At 41.1% G+C, this 19,178-nt stretch overlaps 1 protein-coding gene across 1 annotated transcript; it reads right to left on the bottom strand.

The window, feature by feature from the left end:
* Window positions 1–2,991: 2,991 nt before the first annotated feature.
* LOC308082214 (3 beta-hydroxysteroid dehydrogenase/Delta 5-->4-isomerase type 3-like) lies at window positions 2,992–16,552 on the bottom strand. The gene is made up of 4 exons (XM_080423892.1): window positions 16,467–16,552; window positions 7,610–7,766; window positions 6,925–7,086; window positions 2,992–3,818 (listed from the first exon to the last, which is right to left on the bottom strand). Exons 2-4 carry the CDS (start codon window positions 7,758–7,760, stop codon window positions 3,007–3,009), a joined length of 1,125 nt encoding a protein of 374 aa, XP_080280018.1. The 5' UTR covers window positions 7,761–7,766; window positions 16,467–16,552; the 3' UTR covers window positions 2,992–3,006.
* Between the last annotated feature and the right edge of the window lie 2,626 nt (window positions 16,553–19,178).

Genomic DNA, 19,178 nt, shown 5'->3' with positions numbered 1-19,178 from the left:
GAAATCATTTACATCCATCTGTCTGAGGGAATGTTTGGTCCCAAAGAGAATGGATTCAGTTTTCCCAAGGTGTAGTGACAGTTTGTTATCGGTAAGCCAAGTACGGATTTTTGAGAGTTCGGAGCTGAGCGCCTCCTCAACTTGCAACTTGTCCTCTCCCGAGATCAGGAGTGCCGAGTCATCAGCGAACAGGAACAATTTGCAGTTACAGGCAGCACTCATGTCGTTAATGTATAGAAGAAACAGTAACGGCCCTAGAATGCTGCCCTGAGGAACCCCACAGCTCACCGGGAGGGATGAGGACATGGTTCCGTTGATGTCAACCACTTGTTCTCTTCCCTCTTGTAAAAAGCAATTTGTTGTTAACGCTCCCTCTGGTATTGTGACTGTGGGTGTCGCTAACCTTTTGGAGGTATTTACTCAGATATGCGGGAATAGGGGGCATATCGGGCAAATTTGCATTTACAATTTTGAAGGCCAGTCCCATTTTTAGTTGTTTAACCCTGTCTTCCACCCTGAGCCAGCCTAGGCTGGCAAAATGGGTGGGAGAAAGGTGGGTCATGGGCCCCAATCCGAGGAGTAGCCGAATCAGTTTGTTTTGGGAGGTTTGAAGCTTAGTCTTCAGTGACACTGAGGTGTTGGAGTACCAGGAGGTGCAAGCATAGTCAAAAAGTGGTTGAATCAGGGCCCCAGAGAGGGTCCTGAGGGTTGACAAAAGAGGAAACTCTGCCCATAAATTTGGTTCTCTGGTTTACTCTTTTGACCACCTTTGTAGCCATGCTTTCACCTGTCAGGTATTTGTCAAGAACACAACCCAAATAGGTAATCTCTTCTTTGCTAGAGATAATTGTGTCATCGACTTTGACCTTGAAATCATTTACATCCATCTGTCTGAGGGAATGTTTGGTCCCAAAGAGAATGGATTCAGTTTTCCCAAGGTGTAGTGACAGTTTGTTATCGGTAAGCCAAGTACGGATTTTTGAGAGTTCGGAGCTGAGCGCCTCCTCAACTTGCAACTTGTCCTCTCCCGAGATCAGGAGTGCCGAGTCATCAGCGAACAGGAACAATTTGCAGTTACAGGCAGCACTCATGTCGTTAATGTATAGAAGAAACAGTAACGGCCCTAGAATGCTGCCCTGAGGAACCCCACAGCTCACCGGGAGGGATGAGGACATGGTTCCGTTGATGTCAACCACTTGTTCTCTTCCCTCTTGTAAAAAGCAATTTGTGCTTTGGGGGCCGGGGGGGCGTAGAACCTGAGTGAGGTCTTATGCCTCTTTTGTGATTTCCAATCCAGGTCTGAAAAGACACACACAACAATAATTAAGGCAAGTTAATACTGATTACGATTCCATATCAAAATATACAACAGGTGAAACGGTGAGGTTACACAGAGTAAATGTGAAGAAAGTAGGTGAAGAAACGGGTGCAAGCAGGTTGGAATGGGTGGATTCTTTGAGAGGAGGGATAATGAATATATTGGTAGAAGGATGCTGAGGTTAACTGCCAGTCAGGGGGTCTAGAGGAAAACCAAAGTTGAACTTGAGATTTATGGATGTAGTGAAATAGGACAAAAGAGGGGGTGGAGGATAGGGTGAAATGGAAAGTGAAATTGAAAAGTGAAATTCCCTGCGGCGACCCCTGAAGGGAACAGCCGAAAGGAAAAAAAGAAGTCGACAGTTGGGAACGCACAATTTATATGTAATGTTATCTAATGTAATCTCAAAGGAAACTTACTCGTATTGCTCCAATCTCCAACCCAGTCCTCCGAGCTGCATCTCGAATCAAGGCATCATTTGAAGCTGAAGTCATCCCAGCTTCAAACAATGACCTCAAGACCGCCTTCTGCTCTCCTGAAATGGAGGTTCTACTCCCTAGTGGCATAATCAAGACCACACACACACACACACACACATATCAGTACTGAATAAGAGTGTTAACGCACCCCCCAGGGTTTTTTACTTGGTCCCATCCTTGCAAGCTTGGCCACAGTATCAAAGTAACTGAAAATAGCTGATATGACATGACACATAAGAATCTTGTGGAAATGTAGCCTTAGATCAAGACTGTATATGTATTTAAATTTATCGAATCTGACTTTTACTTTCGTATCTACTATAACGACCCCCCCCCCCCAGTTTGCCCTGGAATGGCACCAGTAAAGCCCGTAAACGCCAGTAAACGCCTCGCAAGGCATTGTGAGCTTGTAGATCTGCCATTTTGTTTCAAAATTATTTGACAATTTGGACAATGTTTGACAATTTTTTATTGTATAGTTTGTTGATTACTTTTGATGCAGTAATGGTCTTTTTTTTTTGGTATTAAAGGTCCTTAAATTGTCACTTCACTGTCATGGAGACCACCCCAAATCATGTGGGTCACACAGTTTAATATATGTTATTCTTGAAAATGTGTTGTCATCAATGTTTGAAGTCCTCACATTTCATTTTACACAAAGGAACATTCAACAGAGCAAAATACATCAGTTACAAGTTGTTATAACCGTTGCCCACACACTAGTATAACTCAAATTAAAATCACTAGAGTACAACATTTCCCCTACGCCTCCCCAATCACTCCTTACATACCTTAGAAAAAGATTAGAGCAATTATTCCATCAACAGATAAAAGTCAATCATAATCAATCTGTTAACCATGCTCTGCATAAACCTTAATTAAAAAGAAAGCCCTGCACTGTGCTCTCATATCCACTGGACCAAAAGCAGACTAGCCTACTGATAAAAATGGTCCCATTACAGAAAGGCTCATCCCAACTACAGCTATAAATCCAGACACTAAAACATCTTGCTGTTTGCTGTCTTTCCATAAGGGAATCAGCTAAAAGACCAGAGATATAGATGAGAATCTTCTCGTCTTGTGGAGTTGTAATTGCTAAAGCTTAAATACCCCATAGCATGACAGCGTTGCTTGCCTCAATGAGCAGATCTACAAGCTTGTAGATCTGCTCTTTGAGGCAGGGGACACTGCTGTACTACGGAACAATAATCAGGCTTTAGCCCATATTTTCTCCCTTTCCTTGGGTAACTCGGAGGCTAGCCAGTCCATGGTGCGCCTGTGGGCCTCCTCCCAGGTGAATTTGGGGGCGTACCCCAGGTCCCTACCAGCCTTCTGGTAGGAGAAGCTGAAGGGGGTGTTCAGCATGACTAGGAGTTGACGATTCAGGGGCGGGACAAAACGCACAAAGGGGCTGAGCAGCACGCGCATCGCCTCCAACAGGAAGCAGATCAGGTAGAGGAGTGGGAGGGGCAGCCTGTGCTTGTCTTGGATTCGGAATCCCAGCGGTGACATCATGACGTGATTGAAGTCGTAGTAGCTGACCGGCGGCGTGTCGTCGGCGATGTAGTAAAAATTACCCCCTATCCTGGATCTTTTCTGGGCATCTCTAAGCCCGCGGGCCGCCTGGAGATGCGCCAACGCGACGTTACCCACGTACACCGGATTCACGTGGGCCTCCGGGGCCGACATTCTGTATAGGACGTGTTGGTTTCGGATCCCGTCCACCATGTGGCCGCGGAGGAAGCGGCAGCCCTCTCCGAAGATGTACATGGGCCTGAGGGCGCAGGTGGCCAGCCGGCCTCCGTTCTGGAGAACCTCGCCGTGAGCCTGCAGGGTGAGCTGCTCCGCCTCCTTCTTGGTCCTGCTGTATGGGACCTTCAGGGAGCACGTGTAGGCCGTGTCCTCGTCGCCGCCGATGACGGGGTCGCCGTTGGAGTTGGGTCCCGCCACCACGATGCTGCTGGTGTAGATGAAGGAGACGACGTTCGCTTGTATGCAGGCCTCAAGCAATAGCTGTGTGGCTGGACATGAAAAACACTCTCTGTGACTTTGGAACACACACACAGTATTTATGCCTTTTTTAATAGGATAGGATAGTAGGCTGACACGAAATGGGGAGAGATGGAAGGTGACATGCAGCAAAGGTTGTTGGAATCGGGACTCGAACCTGTGACGTGCTGTCAGGCTACTCTAGAGCTTAGGTGCCTGGACCACTACGCCAGCGGTCCAGGGATAGATATTAGACCTCCCATGATCAGCTTTATTACGGCAGGCATAAGCAGGCTGTCTGGATGGGGTTTCAGCAACAAAGTTTGCGGGCTGTGGGATATACTGGAATGGGTTGAAGTTTGTGTGACGTCGTCTGTTAAGGGGTCTATATACAATTAGCCTATACATTCTGAATATTACTGATATGAAAGCTTTCAAAACATGTAATTCAATAAGATAAATATCCTGAAGGTGAAAATGGAACTTTAATAATTATATTCACCATATCATTTAACTTTCTCATGAGGATTTCTACTATTTATGTATTGAGCTGTGCTCATTTGATGTTATTGTAATGAACCAGTGGGTAACATGTGTAAGTAGTCAGTTGAGTATATATGCTTGCTCATAACAACATTCTAGTACTTAATATATGCTTCAGAACGGTGTTGTTAAAGCCTCAAATGGCATGAAAATATTTGGAAGCCTCTGCTTTAGATAATAGTTAGTAGTACAGTATGTAATACTCTCATGCGTACAATGTTTTTCTCAGCTATTCATAGTAGAGACGCATCCTTTATATCACCATGGCCAGCTGCTGTTACTGAACTGGCAAGAGTGGAACATATTTACATCAGTGGTGGAAGAAGCACTCCAATGTTTTACTTAAGTAAAAGTAGCAATACTACGACGTAGAAATACTGCATCGCAGTTATGAATGTTCGGTATTGCTTTTAGACCTTGCTGCAATGAATCATACTGTTGCTTAAAGAACAGTCAGTGCTTAAAGAGCCGTCAGTTAGTTGATTTCAGTGTTTAAAGAACAGACATTCAGTTGATTTCAGTGTGTTTAAAGAACAGACTTTCATGCTTAAAGTGCAGTCATTCGATTTTGCATTTGTTTCTTTTGTTTTGCATATAACAACCTCACACCATATTTTGCGCACATCCTCACCTACACTACTGATTCTACAGACTAACACACATCATAATTTGTTAATTCATCTTTAGTTATGAAAACATCCATCCATGTATCCCTCTTTTATCCACCCTGCGAGACGGGTCGCGGCAAAATGTATTTGGTGAGCACCAAGTAACATCTCCAGGTGCTCCCCTGAGAACTAGATCAAAAAAGTTATGTGCACCCCTGTTTATTAGGAACGAGGGGTAAGCACGCACATCCTAAAACAGTTCATCGAGTGCTGGACAACAATACGTACATGAGAAAAAGAGGGGAAGTCCGCACACCGTTTGAGCTCCCAGTGGAAGAGTCTTTTTATTTGTTAGGCAACGTTTCGACCGTAGCCGGTCTTCATCAGGTCTTGAAAGACCTGATGAAGACCGGCTACGATCGAAACACTGGGAGCTCAAACGGTGCGCGGACTTTCCCTCTTTTTCTCACCCCTGTTTATTACCTTAGAATCAGTGACTGTATTTCAAGTACAACTGATCACACTTCGCCACACACAATAAGTTTCAACATAGAGCATCACATACTGTACAGCAGTGCTTCTCAAAGTGGGGTCCCAGGACCACCAGGGGTCCTTGAGGGTGTTCCAGGGGGTCCCCAGCAAAATGAGTTAATATAGCATCAAAGTCCGTTAACCACTTTAACCCCATCTATAGCCCACATAGGCTATTTGAAAATAGCTGATCTACAAGCTCAAAACGCATGAAATATTTATGTTTTTTAACAACATTACTCTTGTATGGAGATCCCTGGTTCAAAGTATTTTCAGCTGGGGGTCCGTGGCCAAATACATATTAATTTGGTGGTCCTTGACATTAAAAATACTGAGAACCACTGTTGTGCAGTACTGTAAATCCTAATACAGTTCATTACCCCTAAACACCACAAGAGGGCCTGGGACTCATGTAATATGCCTGGAAAAGCAGTTCCTTTAAAGTGCTGCATTTCAAACTAGAATTTGATCATGAAGAGGACTCTTGATGCCAGTGTGCATTTTAGGAACTACATTGGCAGGTAAATTCTGTAATGTTTGAGTAAATGGCAAATGGTGCATTTATTTAGCGCCTTCATTCAAAGCACTTTACAATGTGCATTACATTCACCCATTCTCTCACACACACACACACGCACACGCACACGCACACGCACACGCACACGCACACGCACACACGGCGGAGGAAACCGTGCAAGACACCACCCTGCTCAATTGGGGGTGCTCAAGGACACTTCGATACTATCTCAGGGGGAGCCCGGGATCGAACTGGGACCTTCAGTTTCCCAAGCCACTCTACCTATGCTAAGAAAAACATGACAGTATCCGGTACCAAAGATCTAAAAAAATATACATATATATGAATTAAAATGATCTATTTTCATGATTTCTGAAAATGTTTGACGTTTTTGGAAAAACTTTCAACATTTTTTATATGTTTTGCCCAAATTAGTAACTAGTAATTAGTAGTAGGTTGAAAAGTGGTTATAATGTGGGAATAAAGATGGAAATATGAAATTTCTGTTCATTTCATACAGCTGTGTTAATACAGATGAATGGAAACGACTCAACGTTGTAGCATTTTCAGACAGGCCTAAACCAGTGGTTCTCAAACCTTTTCATGTCAAGAAACCCCAAATTGATATGTATTTAGCCGCGGACCCCCATCTCAAAAATGGTTTACGAGGGACACCCAGAAGCAAAGATTTTAGTAAAAAAAATTCTTTAAAAATATATATTCAAAGATTTGCATACATTTTCACAATTTTTCAAAAATAGCAGATGAGCTATGAGCATCAGCTAGTTTTTAATAGCCAAAGTATAAAATATGGTTAAAGTGGTTAAAATGATTTTGACACTATATTAGCTCATTTTGGGGGTACCCCTGGTACCCCCCCAAGGACCCCTGGGGGTCCCCCCGTACCCCACTTTGAGAACCAATGGTCTAAAGTATTACCTTTTACGTTGACCCCGTAGAGCTCGCTGTCGTCCACAGCATCTGTTTCAATGAGAGCCGCAACGTGAAAGACGATGGACGCTCCCCGACATGCTCTCCTCAGTATATCACTGTCTCTGATGTCTCCTTCAAACACTTTCACCTTGGTCTCCACCGTACAGTCTGACAAACACATCAAATCAGCACTATTACTCCAGTGGTTCTCAAACTTTTGTTTATATTTCAAGGACCCCCTTAATTCTGAGAGTGAACAAATGGACCTGAGGTTAAGGTTAGTTAGTTAACCCATTAAGACCTGAGGCCGATTCTACAAATGTCTTCTAAATCCTAACAGTTTTCTGAAAAATGTATGTTGCTATATCAGTAGTACTCACACCTTTTCATGTCAAGGACACCCACAATTATGTAATTGGCCGCGGACCCCCATCTCAACATATTTTGTTGAAAGATTTGAGTTAAAAAATGTTTGCTTTAAAGAAATAGCAGATCTACTAGTTTGCAGCGCACGAAGTGATGAGCTGTGAGCTGTTTTTTAATAGCCAAAGTATAAAATATTGTTAAAGTGGTTAAAATGATTGTAAATCTAAAATGACACAGATGCTTTCCCGGTCTTAATGGTTAGTTAGTTCCATGGTTAGTGAATGATAATTGAAAAAAAGTGTTTTTATTAATTACATTTATTTACCTTCCAGAGTCTTGACATGTTCAAGTGTTACTTGTCTGTCCAGGAGACGGATCTCTGCCAGTCTCTCTTCCTCCAGCAGGAGCTTGACAAGCCTCTGTCCCAGGAATCCACACGCCCCCGTTACCAGGCACACTTCGCCGCTCAGAGACATGGCTGGCTAAAAAGGAAAAGGTGGATAGAGGAAGGAGAGCAGTGTAAATGTTCTATTTTTGCATTGCGCTTTATTATGGTATCTACGGTTCAGCCACCTCTATTACGGTGTTTACGGTACCTCCCAGCGAGCATTGCTGTATGCGCGGGCTCATGTAGTCAGTCTATTATGTGAAATGTCGGTGGCCAGTATGTTGTTGTGTTGCCTGAAGTTAAACTGAGTAAAGTATACGAATACAAATAAGAAGGTTGTCGTTATTGACTTATCAATGGTAGCAGAGGATGGCTAACAACGCTAACTACAGAGTTCCCCCTGCGTTTGAAGAAAAGAAGTCCTATGAGAGCTGGAAAAATGAGATTGAAATGTGGAAACGTGTTACCGAACTGGATAAGAAGAAACAAGCTTTGGCTGTTGCTCTATCACTGACGGGAAGAGCTAGAGATACAGCTTTGGAAATACCTGCAGATGATTTGAATAAAGATGATGGGATGAAGACGCTTGTTGAAGCATTGGATAATGTATTCTTAAAAGAAGAAAAGGACCGAGCATATGATGCATACACGGACTTTGACAAGATCCGGAGAGAAAATGACGTTTCCATGGCGGACTACATCGTTACTTTTGAACAGAGGTACAACAAAATGCGCAAATTTGACATGGTCCTACCCGACGCTGTTTTAGCTTTCAAGTTGTTGGATACAGCCACTCTTGATGTTAAAGATAAACAGCTTGCGCTTACAGCCTGTTAAACTCTTACATTTGCAAACATGAAGTCAGCTCTAAAGAGGATTTTTGGAGACAAGACTGTGTCGCCCACACGCAGCGGGGGAATTAAAGTGCGTCAAGAAGAAGCTGTTTTCTATCTGGATCAAAGAAAAGACGGAAACAGATTTCGTTCCCAACCCAACCACGGGAGGGCGCCATTGGGCAGCTCAAACACACCAGATTTTCGTTCCCAAACTAACCAAGTGAGGCCACTGACTGGCACAAATCCAGTAGACAGGTATGGCAGAAGAACAAAGTGTGCGATTTGTCAGAGTACATTCCACTGGGTTAAGGACTGCCCAAATAAGGCTGAGCATGTTAAACTGACAGAGGAAAATGCAGAGGCAGAACAAATTGAAAAAATTGAAGAGTGCAACATTACATTGTTTTCTAAAGAGTCAGTATCTGATTCTGAAATATTCATGGTAGAGGCTTTGGGTTCAGCTGTAATTGACACTGCATGCACTAGAACAGTCTGTGGTGAAAAGTGGCTGGACAGTTACATTCATACACTGAAGGAGAGTGACAAGAAAAAAATGGAAAATACACAGAGTAGAAGAGCTTTCAAGTTTGGTGATGGGCAAGTTGTTCATTCTATAAAAAAAGTAAAAATCCCAGCTAAGATAGGCCAAACCAGGTGCCACATAGAGACTGAGGTGGTCCCAGTGGACATTCCTTTACTACTAAGCAAAACGTCACTTAAGAGGGCAAAAGCAGTGCTTGACATTGAGAATGATAAAGCCACAATGTTTCAGAAACCAGTACCTCTTGAGATTACCTCCTCAGGACACTATTGTGTCAGCATAATAGACAGAGATTGCACAGCCACTCGTGAGAATGAACCCCAAGCTGATGAGGTTCTGGCCATAACCGATGGCATGAGTAAAGATGAAAAACACAAAGTCTTGGTGAAACTTCACAAACAGTTTGGACATGCCTCAGTTGATAAACTTAAAAAATTACTGATTAGTGCTGGAAGTAATGATGATGAGAGCATTGCTATTCTGAAAGACATTGTAAGCAGCTGTGAAATATGTCTCAAGTACAACAAACCTAAGCCAAAGCCATCGGTTGGTCTACCAATGGCTTCAACATACAATGAAACTGTTGCAATGGATCTGCATGAGCTAGAACCAAATGTGTGGTACCTCCACATGATTGATCACTTCACCAGGTTCAGTGCTGGTAGCATTGTGACCACAAAAAAATCCAGTGAAATTGTGAGGCACTTTATTCATTCCTGGGTGAGTGTTCATGGAGCCCCATCTAAGATTGTTTTTGATAATGGAGGTGAATTCAACAATGAGGAAATGAGAGACATGGCTGAGAACTTTAACATTGAAGTCAAAACCACTGCTGCATACAGCCCATGGAGTAATGGATTGATAGAAAGACATAACCAGACCCTTACAGAGGTTGTATTAAAGGTAAAGAAAAGCAATGGATGTGACTGGAAAGCAGCCCTAGATTGGGCCTTGATGGCAAAGAATACAATGCACAATGTACATGGATTTAGTCCATACCAGCTAGTGTTTGGACAAAATCCGAACCTACCTTCTGTTCTGGTTGATAAACCACCTGCTCTGGAAGGCACCACCATGAGTAAATGGTTAGGACAGCACATTTCAGCTTTACATGAAGCAAGGACAGCGTTTACTGAGGCAGAATGCTCTGAGAGAATCAGGAGAGCTCTGCGCACACAGCTTCGTCCCACAGATGAACAGTACGAAACTGGAGATAAAGTGTACTACAAAAGAATGGACTGCAATGAATGGAAAGGCCCTGGGGTGGTAATTGGACGAGACGGGGTGGTGATATTCGTTAGACATGGAGGCACCTATGTCCGGGTGCATCACTGTAGACTACGCAAGGCCAAAGATCACTACACTGACGAATCTGGTGACAGCCAAGAAAGTCAGACAGAACTTAATGCAGCAGAATGTGACATGGACAATGTTGTAGATCCACCTAATACTGTATCTGGGGATGTGGACAGTGTGCCTGACACAGAGAATGCTGCAGGGGGCTCTAATAACGACAGAGACAACAATGAGCATGATAATGATCCATCCAACCGACAACCTCCTATCATAAGAACAGACTGTAGCATGAATCTAAAGGCAGGACAATTCATTAAGTATGTGGAAAGAGACACTGGAATTTCACACACAGCGAAAGTGCTAGGTCGAGCAGGAAAGGCGACTGGAAAAAACAAGGACTGGTACAATCTGGAGTACACTGAGCCAGTTACCCTCACTGGCACAACAAGGTCAGCTGACCTTTCACAGGTTGACACACTGCAGATTGAATCATTGGACAGGGTGGAACAGCCATCTGACAGACATCACGAGGATGTACTTGTTACAAAGGATGTGTCATTTGAATCAGCTAAACTCACTGAAATCAGTAACTGGGAGAAACATGGAGTATTCAATGAAGTAAAAAACATGGGACAGAAGTGCATTTCCACAAGATGGGTGTGCACACTCAAAGACACGGCAGACGGCATAGTCCCAAAAGCAAGGCTAGTGGCAAGAGGATTTGAAGAGCTAAACACAAAAGATCTCCCAAAAGACTCGCCAACATGTGCCTCAGAGTCTCTTAGGCTACTCATGTCAGTGATATGTCAAAACCAATGGACACCCCACTCTATGGACATTAAGTCAGCATTCCTTCAAGGAAATGAGCTATCACGAGACATATATGTCCGTCCACCACCTGAAGCTAAGCGTGAGGGAATTCTGTGGAAGCTGAATAAATGTGTTTATGGACTAAATGACGCATCACTGTACTGGTACAATAGAGTTAAAGAAACAATGTTGCAAACTGGAGGAAAGATGTCAAAAGTTGACCCTGCCATTTTTTATTGGTTGGATAAAGATTGTAATGTGTCTGGGGTGCTTGCCTGTCATGTTGATGATTTTATCTGGGGTGGTTCACACACTTTTGCAACAACAGTAATTCCTCACCTGCAATCTGCCTTTCAAGTGGGCAGAGAAGAACATGACAGTTTTCGCTATGTAGGCATGGAGTATGTCACTGCAAATGGAGTAACATGTATGCATCAAGACAATTACATACAGAATCTCCAGCCAATTCAAATAAACACCTCCAGAGTCATGATTCGGGATGCTCCTCTGACTGAAAGTGAAACTGATGACCTCAGATCAAAGATAGGTCAACTTCTGTGGGTTGCCAGACAAAGTAGACCTGATGTTATGTTTGATACATGTGTCCTTGCAGCTAACATAAAACATGCTACTGTGCAGACTTTACATGACACAAACAAGGTGGTGAGAAAGTTGAAATCAGAACAAGTGACACTGAAGTTTCAGAACCTGGGAAAAGACAGTTCTCTGAAGCTAGTAGTGTTCTGTGATGCCTCACTGGGAAACCTTCCAGATGGAGGCACTCAAGGGGGACATCTCATTATGCTGATGGGTGAGGAAGGAAGATTCTCACCTGTTTATTGGCAGTCAAAAAAGATCAGGAGAGTCGTCCGAAGCACTCTTGCTGGAGAAACTCTTGCCCTTGCAGATGCTGTTGACAGTGCCATTTCTCTATCTGACCTGCATGCAGAACTTACCACAGGGAATGTAACGCAGCATGTCTTACCAATATTGTGTGTCACTGATAACCACTCCCTTGCAGATGCCATCAAGTCTACTAAATCAGTGACAGAGAAAAGACTCCGCCTTGAAATAAGTGGCATCAAGGAACTTCTTCAAAGCAAAAGAATCCAACAGATACTGTGGGCACCTACAGGAGAGCAGCTCGCTGACTGCTTAACAAAACGAGGTGCATCCGCACTTCAGCTCCTAAAGGCACTCAGTGTTGGAGTATGGAAACTGGAATAGAGACTATTCAGTTTGTGAACTTTTTTGGACAGTTTTGTGTTGGTCACCATGTTCTTACTTTCATATGCTTATGGACATTAATAGACATTGACCTTTTCTGTTAAAAAAGAAATAAGAAAAGAAAAGTGGGAGATTGTAAATGTTCTATTTTTGCATTGCGCTTTATTATGGTATCTACGGTTCAGCCACCTCTATTACGGTGTTTACGGTACCTCCCAGCGAGCATTGCTGTATGCGCGGGCTCATGTAGTCAGTCTATTATGTGAAATGGCGGTGGCCAGTATGTTGTTGTGTTGCCTGAAGTTAAACTGAGTAAAGTTTACGAATACAAATAAGAAGGTTGTCGTTATTGACTTATCAAGCAGAATCCTGCTTACTTTTTCAATTTAGAAAAATATCATGGAATAGGGCTAATATAATCCATCAGCTTAATAGTAATGACACTGTGACTGATGATCCTAAAACAATAGCTGATTACTGCTCAAAATGTTATGGTGATTTGTATTTGAAGTCCAAGTATTGTCAGCAGTCTCTCTTAATTTTTGAATTCTCTTAACAATATTACTCCAATTCATCAAGATGAGGCTAAGCTGTGTGATGAGAATGTAACCTTAAAAGAAATTACTTCTGCAATTGAACATTTTAAAATGAATATGTCTCCTGGAGTTGATGGCCTATCTGCGGAATTTTACCAGGCGTTTACAGAAAAGCTAGCTCCTATTCTACTTAATGTAGTTTTGGAAAGTATTGAGAAAGGAACTCTTCCTCCCTCACTCACGCAAGGTCTAATTACTTTAATCCCCAAGCCCAAAAAGGACACTCTTTTTATTGACAATTGCCGGCCTATTTCGTTATTGAACAATCACTACACATTTTTTCCCTAATAATTGCTACACAAATAAAAGCTGTTTTGGACCCACTCATTGATGAAACTCAATAAGGTTTTATGAGAAAAATACATATTTCCAATAACATCAGGCTCGTCCCGAGAAATGTGGGTTTGGTGAGTTTTTCTGTAAAACAATGTCAATGGTAATAGCTCCATTAGACTGAAAAGTGGTACATCACCAAGATTCGATTCAAAACGTGGGATTAGGCAGGGGTGCCCCGCCCTCCGCATATCTGTTCAGTCTTTGCACAACTTCTTAATAACCATATCAAAAACAGTATGTTAAAAGGGCCATCTATTGCAGACAGAGAGATCATAATTAGTCAACTTGCTGATGTCACTACATTGTTCCTAAACAATTCATGTCAAGTGCCAATTGATATCCAGTTAATTGAATCCTTTTCTGAAGCATCTGGGCTTTGTTTGAACTTGAAGAAATGTGAGCGCTTTTCTCTCAAAGAATGTAATGTTACTCATGTATGTAATATTCTGATTAAAGAAAAGGTTACTTATTTGGGAATAACCATTGTTCAGAATGAAAAGACACATTGTGCTGAAAATTTTAACTCAATTGTTGAGAAAACAAGGAAAAAGCTTAATCAGTGGCTACAAAGAGATTTATCATAAAAGGGGCAAGTGCTATTGACAAAGGCAGAAGGAATATCCCTCACTTACAGTATGCAGCCATTGTTTGTCAATAAGCAGATAAGTAGTACAATTGACAAATTACAAATTACTATTACATTTTATATGGAGGAATAAGACTCATTATGTGAAGAACTCTGTTGTTATGAATACTTATGATACTGGTGGGCTTAACTTTACTATTCTTGATAATACCTTTAAAGTTAATTGGATTAAGCAGTTCCTTAATAATCCTACTTCGATTTGGAACTTTATACCAAACTATATCTTCTCTAAGTTTGGAGGCCTTAAATGTGTACTTTTGTATACAATAGAGAAACTTACCTCAAATCTGTCAAAATATCATAAACAAATGTTGTTGGCATGGTATTTGATATATAAACACACATTTTTTCCCCCCATAAATGCTACATCTGGAATAATAGGTGCATTGTTTAAAAATAGATCTTTATGTTATCATAACTGGTTTAACAATAATATTATCAAAAAAATCAGTTACTTGATGGTAAATCAGTTACTTGATGGTAATGGGGTACTGTTAAGTTACTCTGAGTTTCTTAGAACTTGTGGCATTCCTATTACCCCTAAGGAGTATGCAACAGTGATGGATGCTATTCATTCTGGAATTTTGTTGCTCCTTAATAAAGGGACAGTAAGATCAGATGACGCACCATTACTTGACCCTGTGGAAACTCCAGTGGGTAGTGTCTGCCTGTCACCTGATAAAAAAATAAAAAAACTGTAACATACAGGCTTTATTCCAGAAAAATATTATTAGTACACCTTATGTGGTATCCTATTGGTCCAGATCGTGTTGATAGCTTGAACTGGAAAGTTATTTGGAATCTTCCATAGAAATATCTTCTTACAAATAAAGTGAGGGAGGTTTCGTTTTAAATCCTGCATAGGTATTATCCTACAAGTCATTATCTTCTTAAGTTCAAGATAGACATCTGTGTGAACTATCATTGAGAAATGTACCCAGAGACAATGATGCACTTATTTTGGAATTGTACCCACACTAACACATTTTGGAAGGATGCATCTCTGTATATTGTTGATAATGTTGACTCTGACTTTAGTCTTTACTGGCAAAATGTACTGTTTGGATTCAATAATAATAATAATAATAATAATAAGACAAATGAGGTATTCATAATTAATTTGATCGTTATTCTAGCTAAATTTCATATACATAAATCCAAATGTAGTCATTCTAAACCCCCATTCATTGTATTTGAGATTGAAGCCAGCACATTAAAACTATTTATGACACAAAAAATAAGAAAGTTGCAAGAACTGTCTTTATGTGTTCACTCTTTAATGTTTTCTGTTAGTAAATCCCCCTGGCTCTGATGTTGTTATAGGCTCTATAGTTGTTATATAGTAGTATAGCTCTGATGTTGTTATAGTTGTTATAGTTATAGATGTATTGATAACTTTGTTTGTGTATGTATTGTATTGTATTTCATGAGATTATAAATAAAGATTTGTAAAAAAGAAAAAAAGAAAGAAAAAAAAACGACGTGGCTGGCTAACAGTTTCGTTTCTTCTGCCTTCTGTCCTTCTCTGTCTGCCCCTTTTTCCCCCACTATCGTTTTAGCAATGAAAGTCTGCGTCTGAAAAAAAATATGAAAAAAAATCACCTTGAGCTTGAAATGTTCAATGTACTCATAATGGAGCCCAGAAAACACCTGTCACGGTCAAAACGTAGAAGCGGACCCAAACGCAGCTTTTCTCCTAATAGCAAAATAACTGCTTTTGAAGCAGTTGATGGCTAAGCTTCTGTGTGAAAGGAGCTGCGATCACTCTGCGAGGAACAAACATCAAACAATGGCACAAAATTACCCTAAACAGATACACCAACAATAATAACGGTGAAACCAGCTGTAGGGGGTGCTATGGGGGGTCGGCGACCCCTTAGTTCTGGCGCTGGCTGGGGGGCTGGGAGCTCCACATGCACGCGCGAGCACGCACCGTCAGCTGCGGTCTTAACACCTTAAAGTTTAAACAATAGCCTCTCAAGGTTCACGCCGTCAGCGGCGAGCCGTTCTCAATAGCGTCTACCTGGCTGCTTTGCATAACATTAGGCTACTCGAAAAAAGCCATGGACTTGAATTGAATGTGTTACATTCCTCTCACAATGAGAGACAACAGTCTCTGCACTGCAGAGTGTGAAGGGGATCGCTTAGAAGAGGACCCAGTTCTCTGAGACAAGACAAAGACAAGTTGTCTGATTATTTTAAGTACTTATGTGTGGGTGAGTCTATGTAAAGGGCTTTTATATAAAACTAAAAGGAAAATAAAATAATTAATTAATTGAAACAAAAATAAAAACAACAAATTAACAATGCAACTAAATAATAAGATATAATAACATTAAAAATCACATGTTGAATACAGTATTTCAACTAGCACTGAGCTGATTGGCTATGTGCACATGCGTGCACGTGCGCGTGCACGTGACGTCAGAAAATATAGCCCCCCTAGTTCAAAAATCCACAGCTCATCACTGGGTGAAACATACAGCAAACATAAAGCACAACTTACAGTTGTTCAATGACGCACACAGGAAAAGGAATGGATGGTAGAAAGGAGTATAATAACAGAAAGGGTCCGTCGCAGTAAACAAACTCCTCTGGTCACGATGAAAAAGCTCGTCCCCGCAGCACAGCGTTACTTATGATTGACAGGTGCGTCCGCGCTCCCGTTCCGTGCCTGAGGGTGCGCTCATGCACGCGCTTTGGGAGCGTGCCTGGCGGTCTCTCTTGGTAGTCTTGGACTTTGTCTTTATAACACCTGTATTAAGTTAAACATTATTATAAAACAGAATGAGAGTGAGCGAGCGTGCTGAGCTCGAGGGGGGATGTTTATTTGAGAGGAATACAGAGAGAGAGAGTGCGCGAGCGAGCTGTTTGTATGTGAGCAGCCTGTCTGAAATGTTGCCAGATTTTGTGGGAGGAATAAGCAACAGATCTATGAAAACAAGCCCAACAAAAGCAACATTATAGGCCTCATAAGCACTTTAAACCCATACAAATACATTGCATATTTGAAAAGCTTGAAATCTTGAAAAAAAGTGAAAATTGTGGAATATTTTCCAAATCCACACAAATCGTGTATGGGGGTCTACCGGTCTATGGCACAACATATTTTCAGAATGGGGGTATGTGTTGTTTAAACCACTGGTGTACACAACATTAAGAAACAAGGCCAAATAAGCAACAAAACAAATAAACCAAAAAAAAACGCAACCCGCAACAACCAAAATGTACAAGCAACTCAGAAAAACAAGCCCAAAGTCTCTTATAATAAGCGGACATGGCAACACTGTTTCTGAGTTTCATTGCGCACTTTAAGCTGGTTGGCTTGTTTAAGAGTGCAAGCCTGAGAATCTGGATAGAATCTTGTAGTGTGAGATGCCCCCGATTTTTTAAATTGTGTAGTGTGTGCATGTTTAAGATTTCAAAATAGTTTAAAGGAGCATTTCACCCCTGGAAGAACTTACAGTCACTCAATGTTAATAATATTTGTAGTAAACAGTAGCAACATTTTAAATTTGCACCCTATGGCCAGAAAAATAATGAAGTCTGTGTGTTTGACAAGGGTTTTACTTGACTGCTGCATTACTTCAATGACCATAATTAGGCCGTGGGCCGAGTGCCTCTATCTGCTTTAGTTTTTGTGTTGGTTGATCCCCATCAAGGAACTGGCTATTTTTTTAGTATTGTGTAGATTAATTGTTTAAGAACACATTATCAAATGTTTCCAACCTGAAAAGTTGCACCAGAATAATAAAACTTAGATATAATATCACTAACTAAACATTACTTATTTTCAAAAACCTGGCAACCCCATGTGAAGTATAAACCAATCAAAGCTCGCCTACTGTATTGTGCAATTCAGTTGGCCAATCACGTTCTTCGTACCACTTGAAAAGCAGAACCAGGAAATACAGCTCAGATGGAATCAAGAAAACAACAGAGGTAGAGGTAATATTTGTTTTGGGATGATTGTTGGACTTATTCTTATGAAAATGTATACAATGGATGTAGACAATAGAATGAGCCATGTTGATGACGGCACATTATGATATTAAGCATCACTATTATATCATTATAACGTTAGTGTTGTCAACAACAGGATGGTTTGCAGATGCAAATTTTGTTTTAACAACTGCTGCAAATACTTAAGATACTATTAAGCAGTGACCAATCAATATGTACCCCTTCATAAATATCTCGCTATCATAAATTGGCTCTGCTACACTATTTTGCCTCATTATTTTATTGATTCCCATCTCGTATAATTTCTGTTAAGATCTCATCACTGTGCATCCGTTGTCAAAGTTGGTGTTTAGATTATAGTTACGGTTGGTGATTTGTTCTTTCTCTCTTGACAAGTTCTAAGCTAAAGTTACCAGTTGTTAATGTATTTAGTTGGGTTAAATTACATTTGTCTGTCAGTAAGTGTGTGTGCACTCATGCTGCATTTGTTATTTTGTACTGTGTTTGTTATCTCTATCTTATGTTTGTGTGCAATAACCACAAATGATGTTTGTGTGTTGCAGGCTGTATGGAGTGGCTCAATTGCAGAGGTGCAAGAGGTGACAAACAACTGGATCTGGGAAATTATTGTGACATGTTTGAAGAAGAGTGGATTGTGTGTCACGTTTGCAGTCTGAGAGATGGGTCGACATGATTATGAAGATCTATGTGTTAATGATTGTGTAGAAATTATAAAAATATATTCATAAGCTGATAGAAACTGCTCTCATTGACTTCAATGCATTCGAGTGAACTTCAGGTGCCAGTTTTCCTCACAGTGCGTCTATGACACATGCTATGTTATAGAACATCTGTCCTAGTTGTTATAGGGGAAGTTCAAGGCTGATCTGATATCCACTCAAATGCAGAAAATGTACGTATATGAAGTAATGTAGCTGGGCCACAGACAAGGACCTCATGGCATGTCATCCATCAATGCCACAGTTTGCTGCTGCAATGTGATACTATGTAATATCTTAACTTTGAATAAATCACTCTAAAAAAGTAACTTTTTGTACTACCTCTACTGGTTACCATACCCTACTGAATATATGCTTTTTGATGCAGTTCAAGTACTTCTTTTTAGTACAAATGTTGAGATGCAAAGTGTTCAGAATATATCCATGAAATTCGCAATGTCGAATTCAAGGTTACTGGTAGTGCGTAGGTTTATTGAACCTCAGTGTAATAGACTGCATTTGATACAAACCATTTA

This window comes from Gymnoscopelus braueri (assembly GCF_963280865.1).
Source record: "Gymnoscopelus braueri genome assembly, chromosome: 3".
NCBI lineage: Eukaryota > Metazoa > Chordata > Actinopteri > Myctophiformes > Myctophidae > Gymnoscopelus > Gymnoscopelus braueri.
The sequence above is the reverse complement of the archived record's forward strand: the minus strand, read 5'-3'. Positions and strand labels throughout refer to the sequence as shown.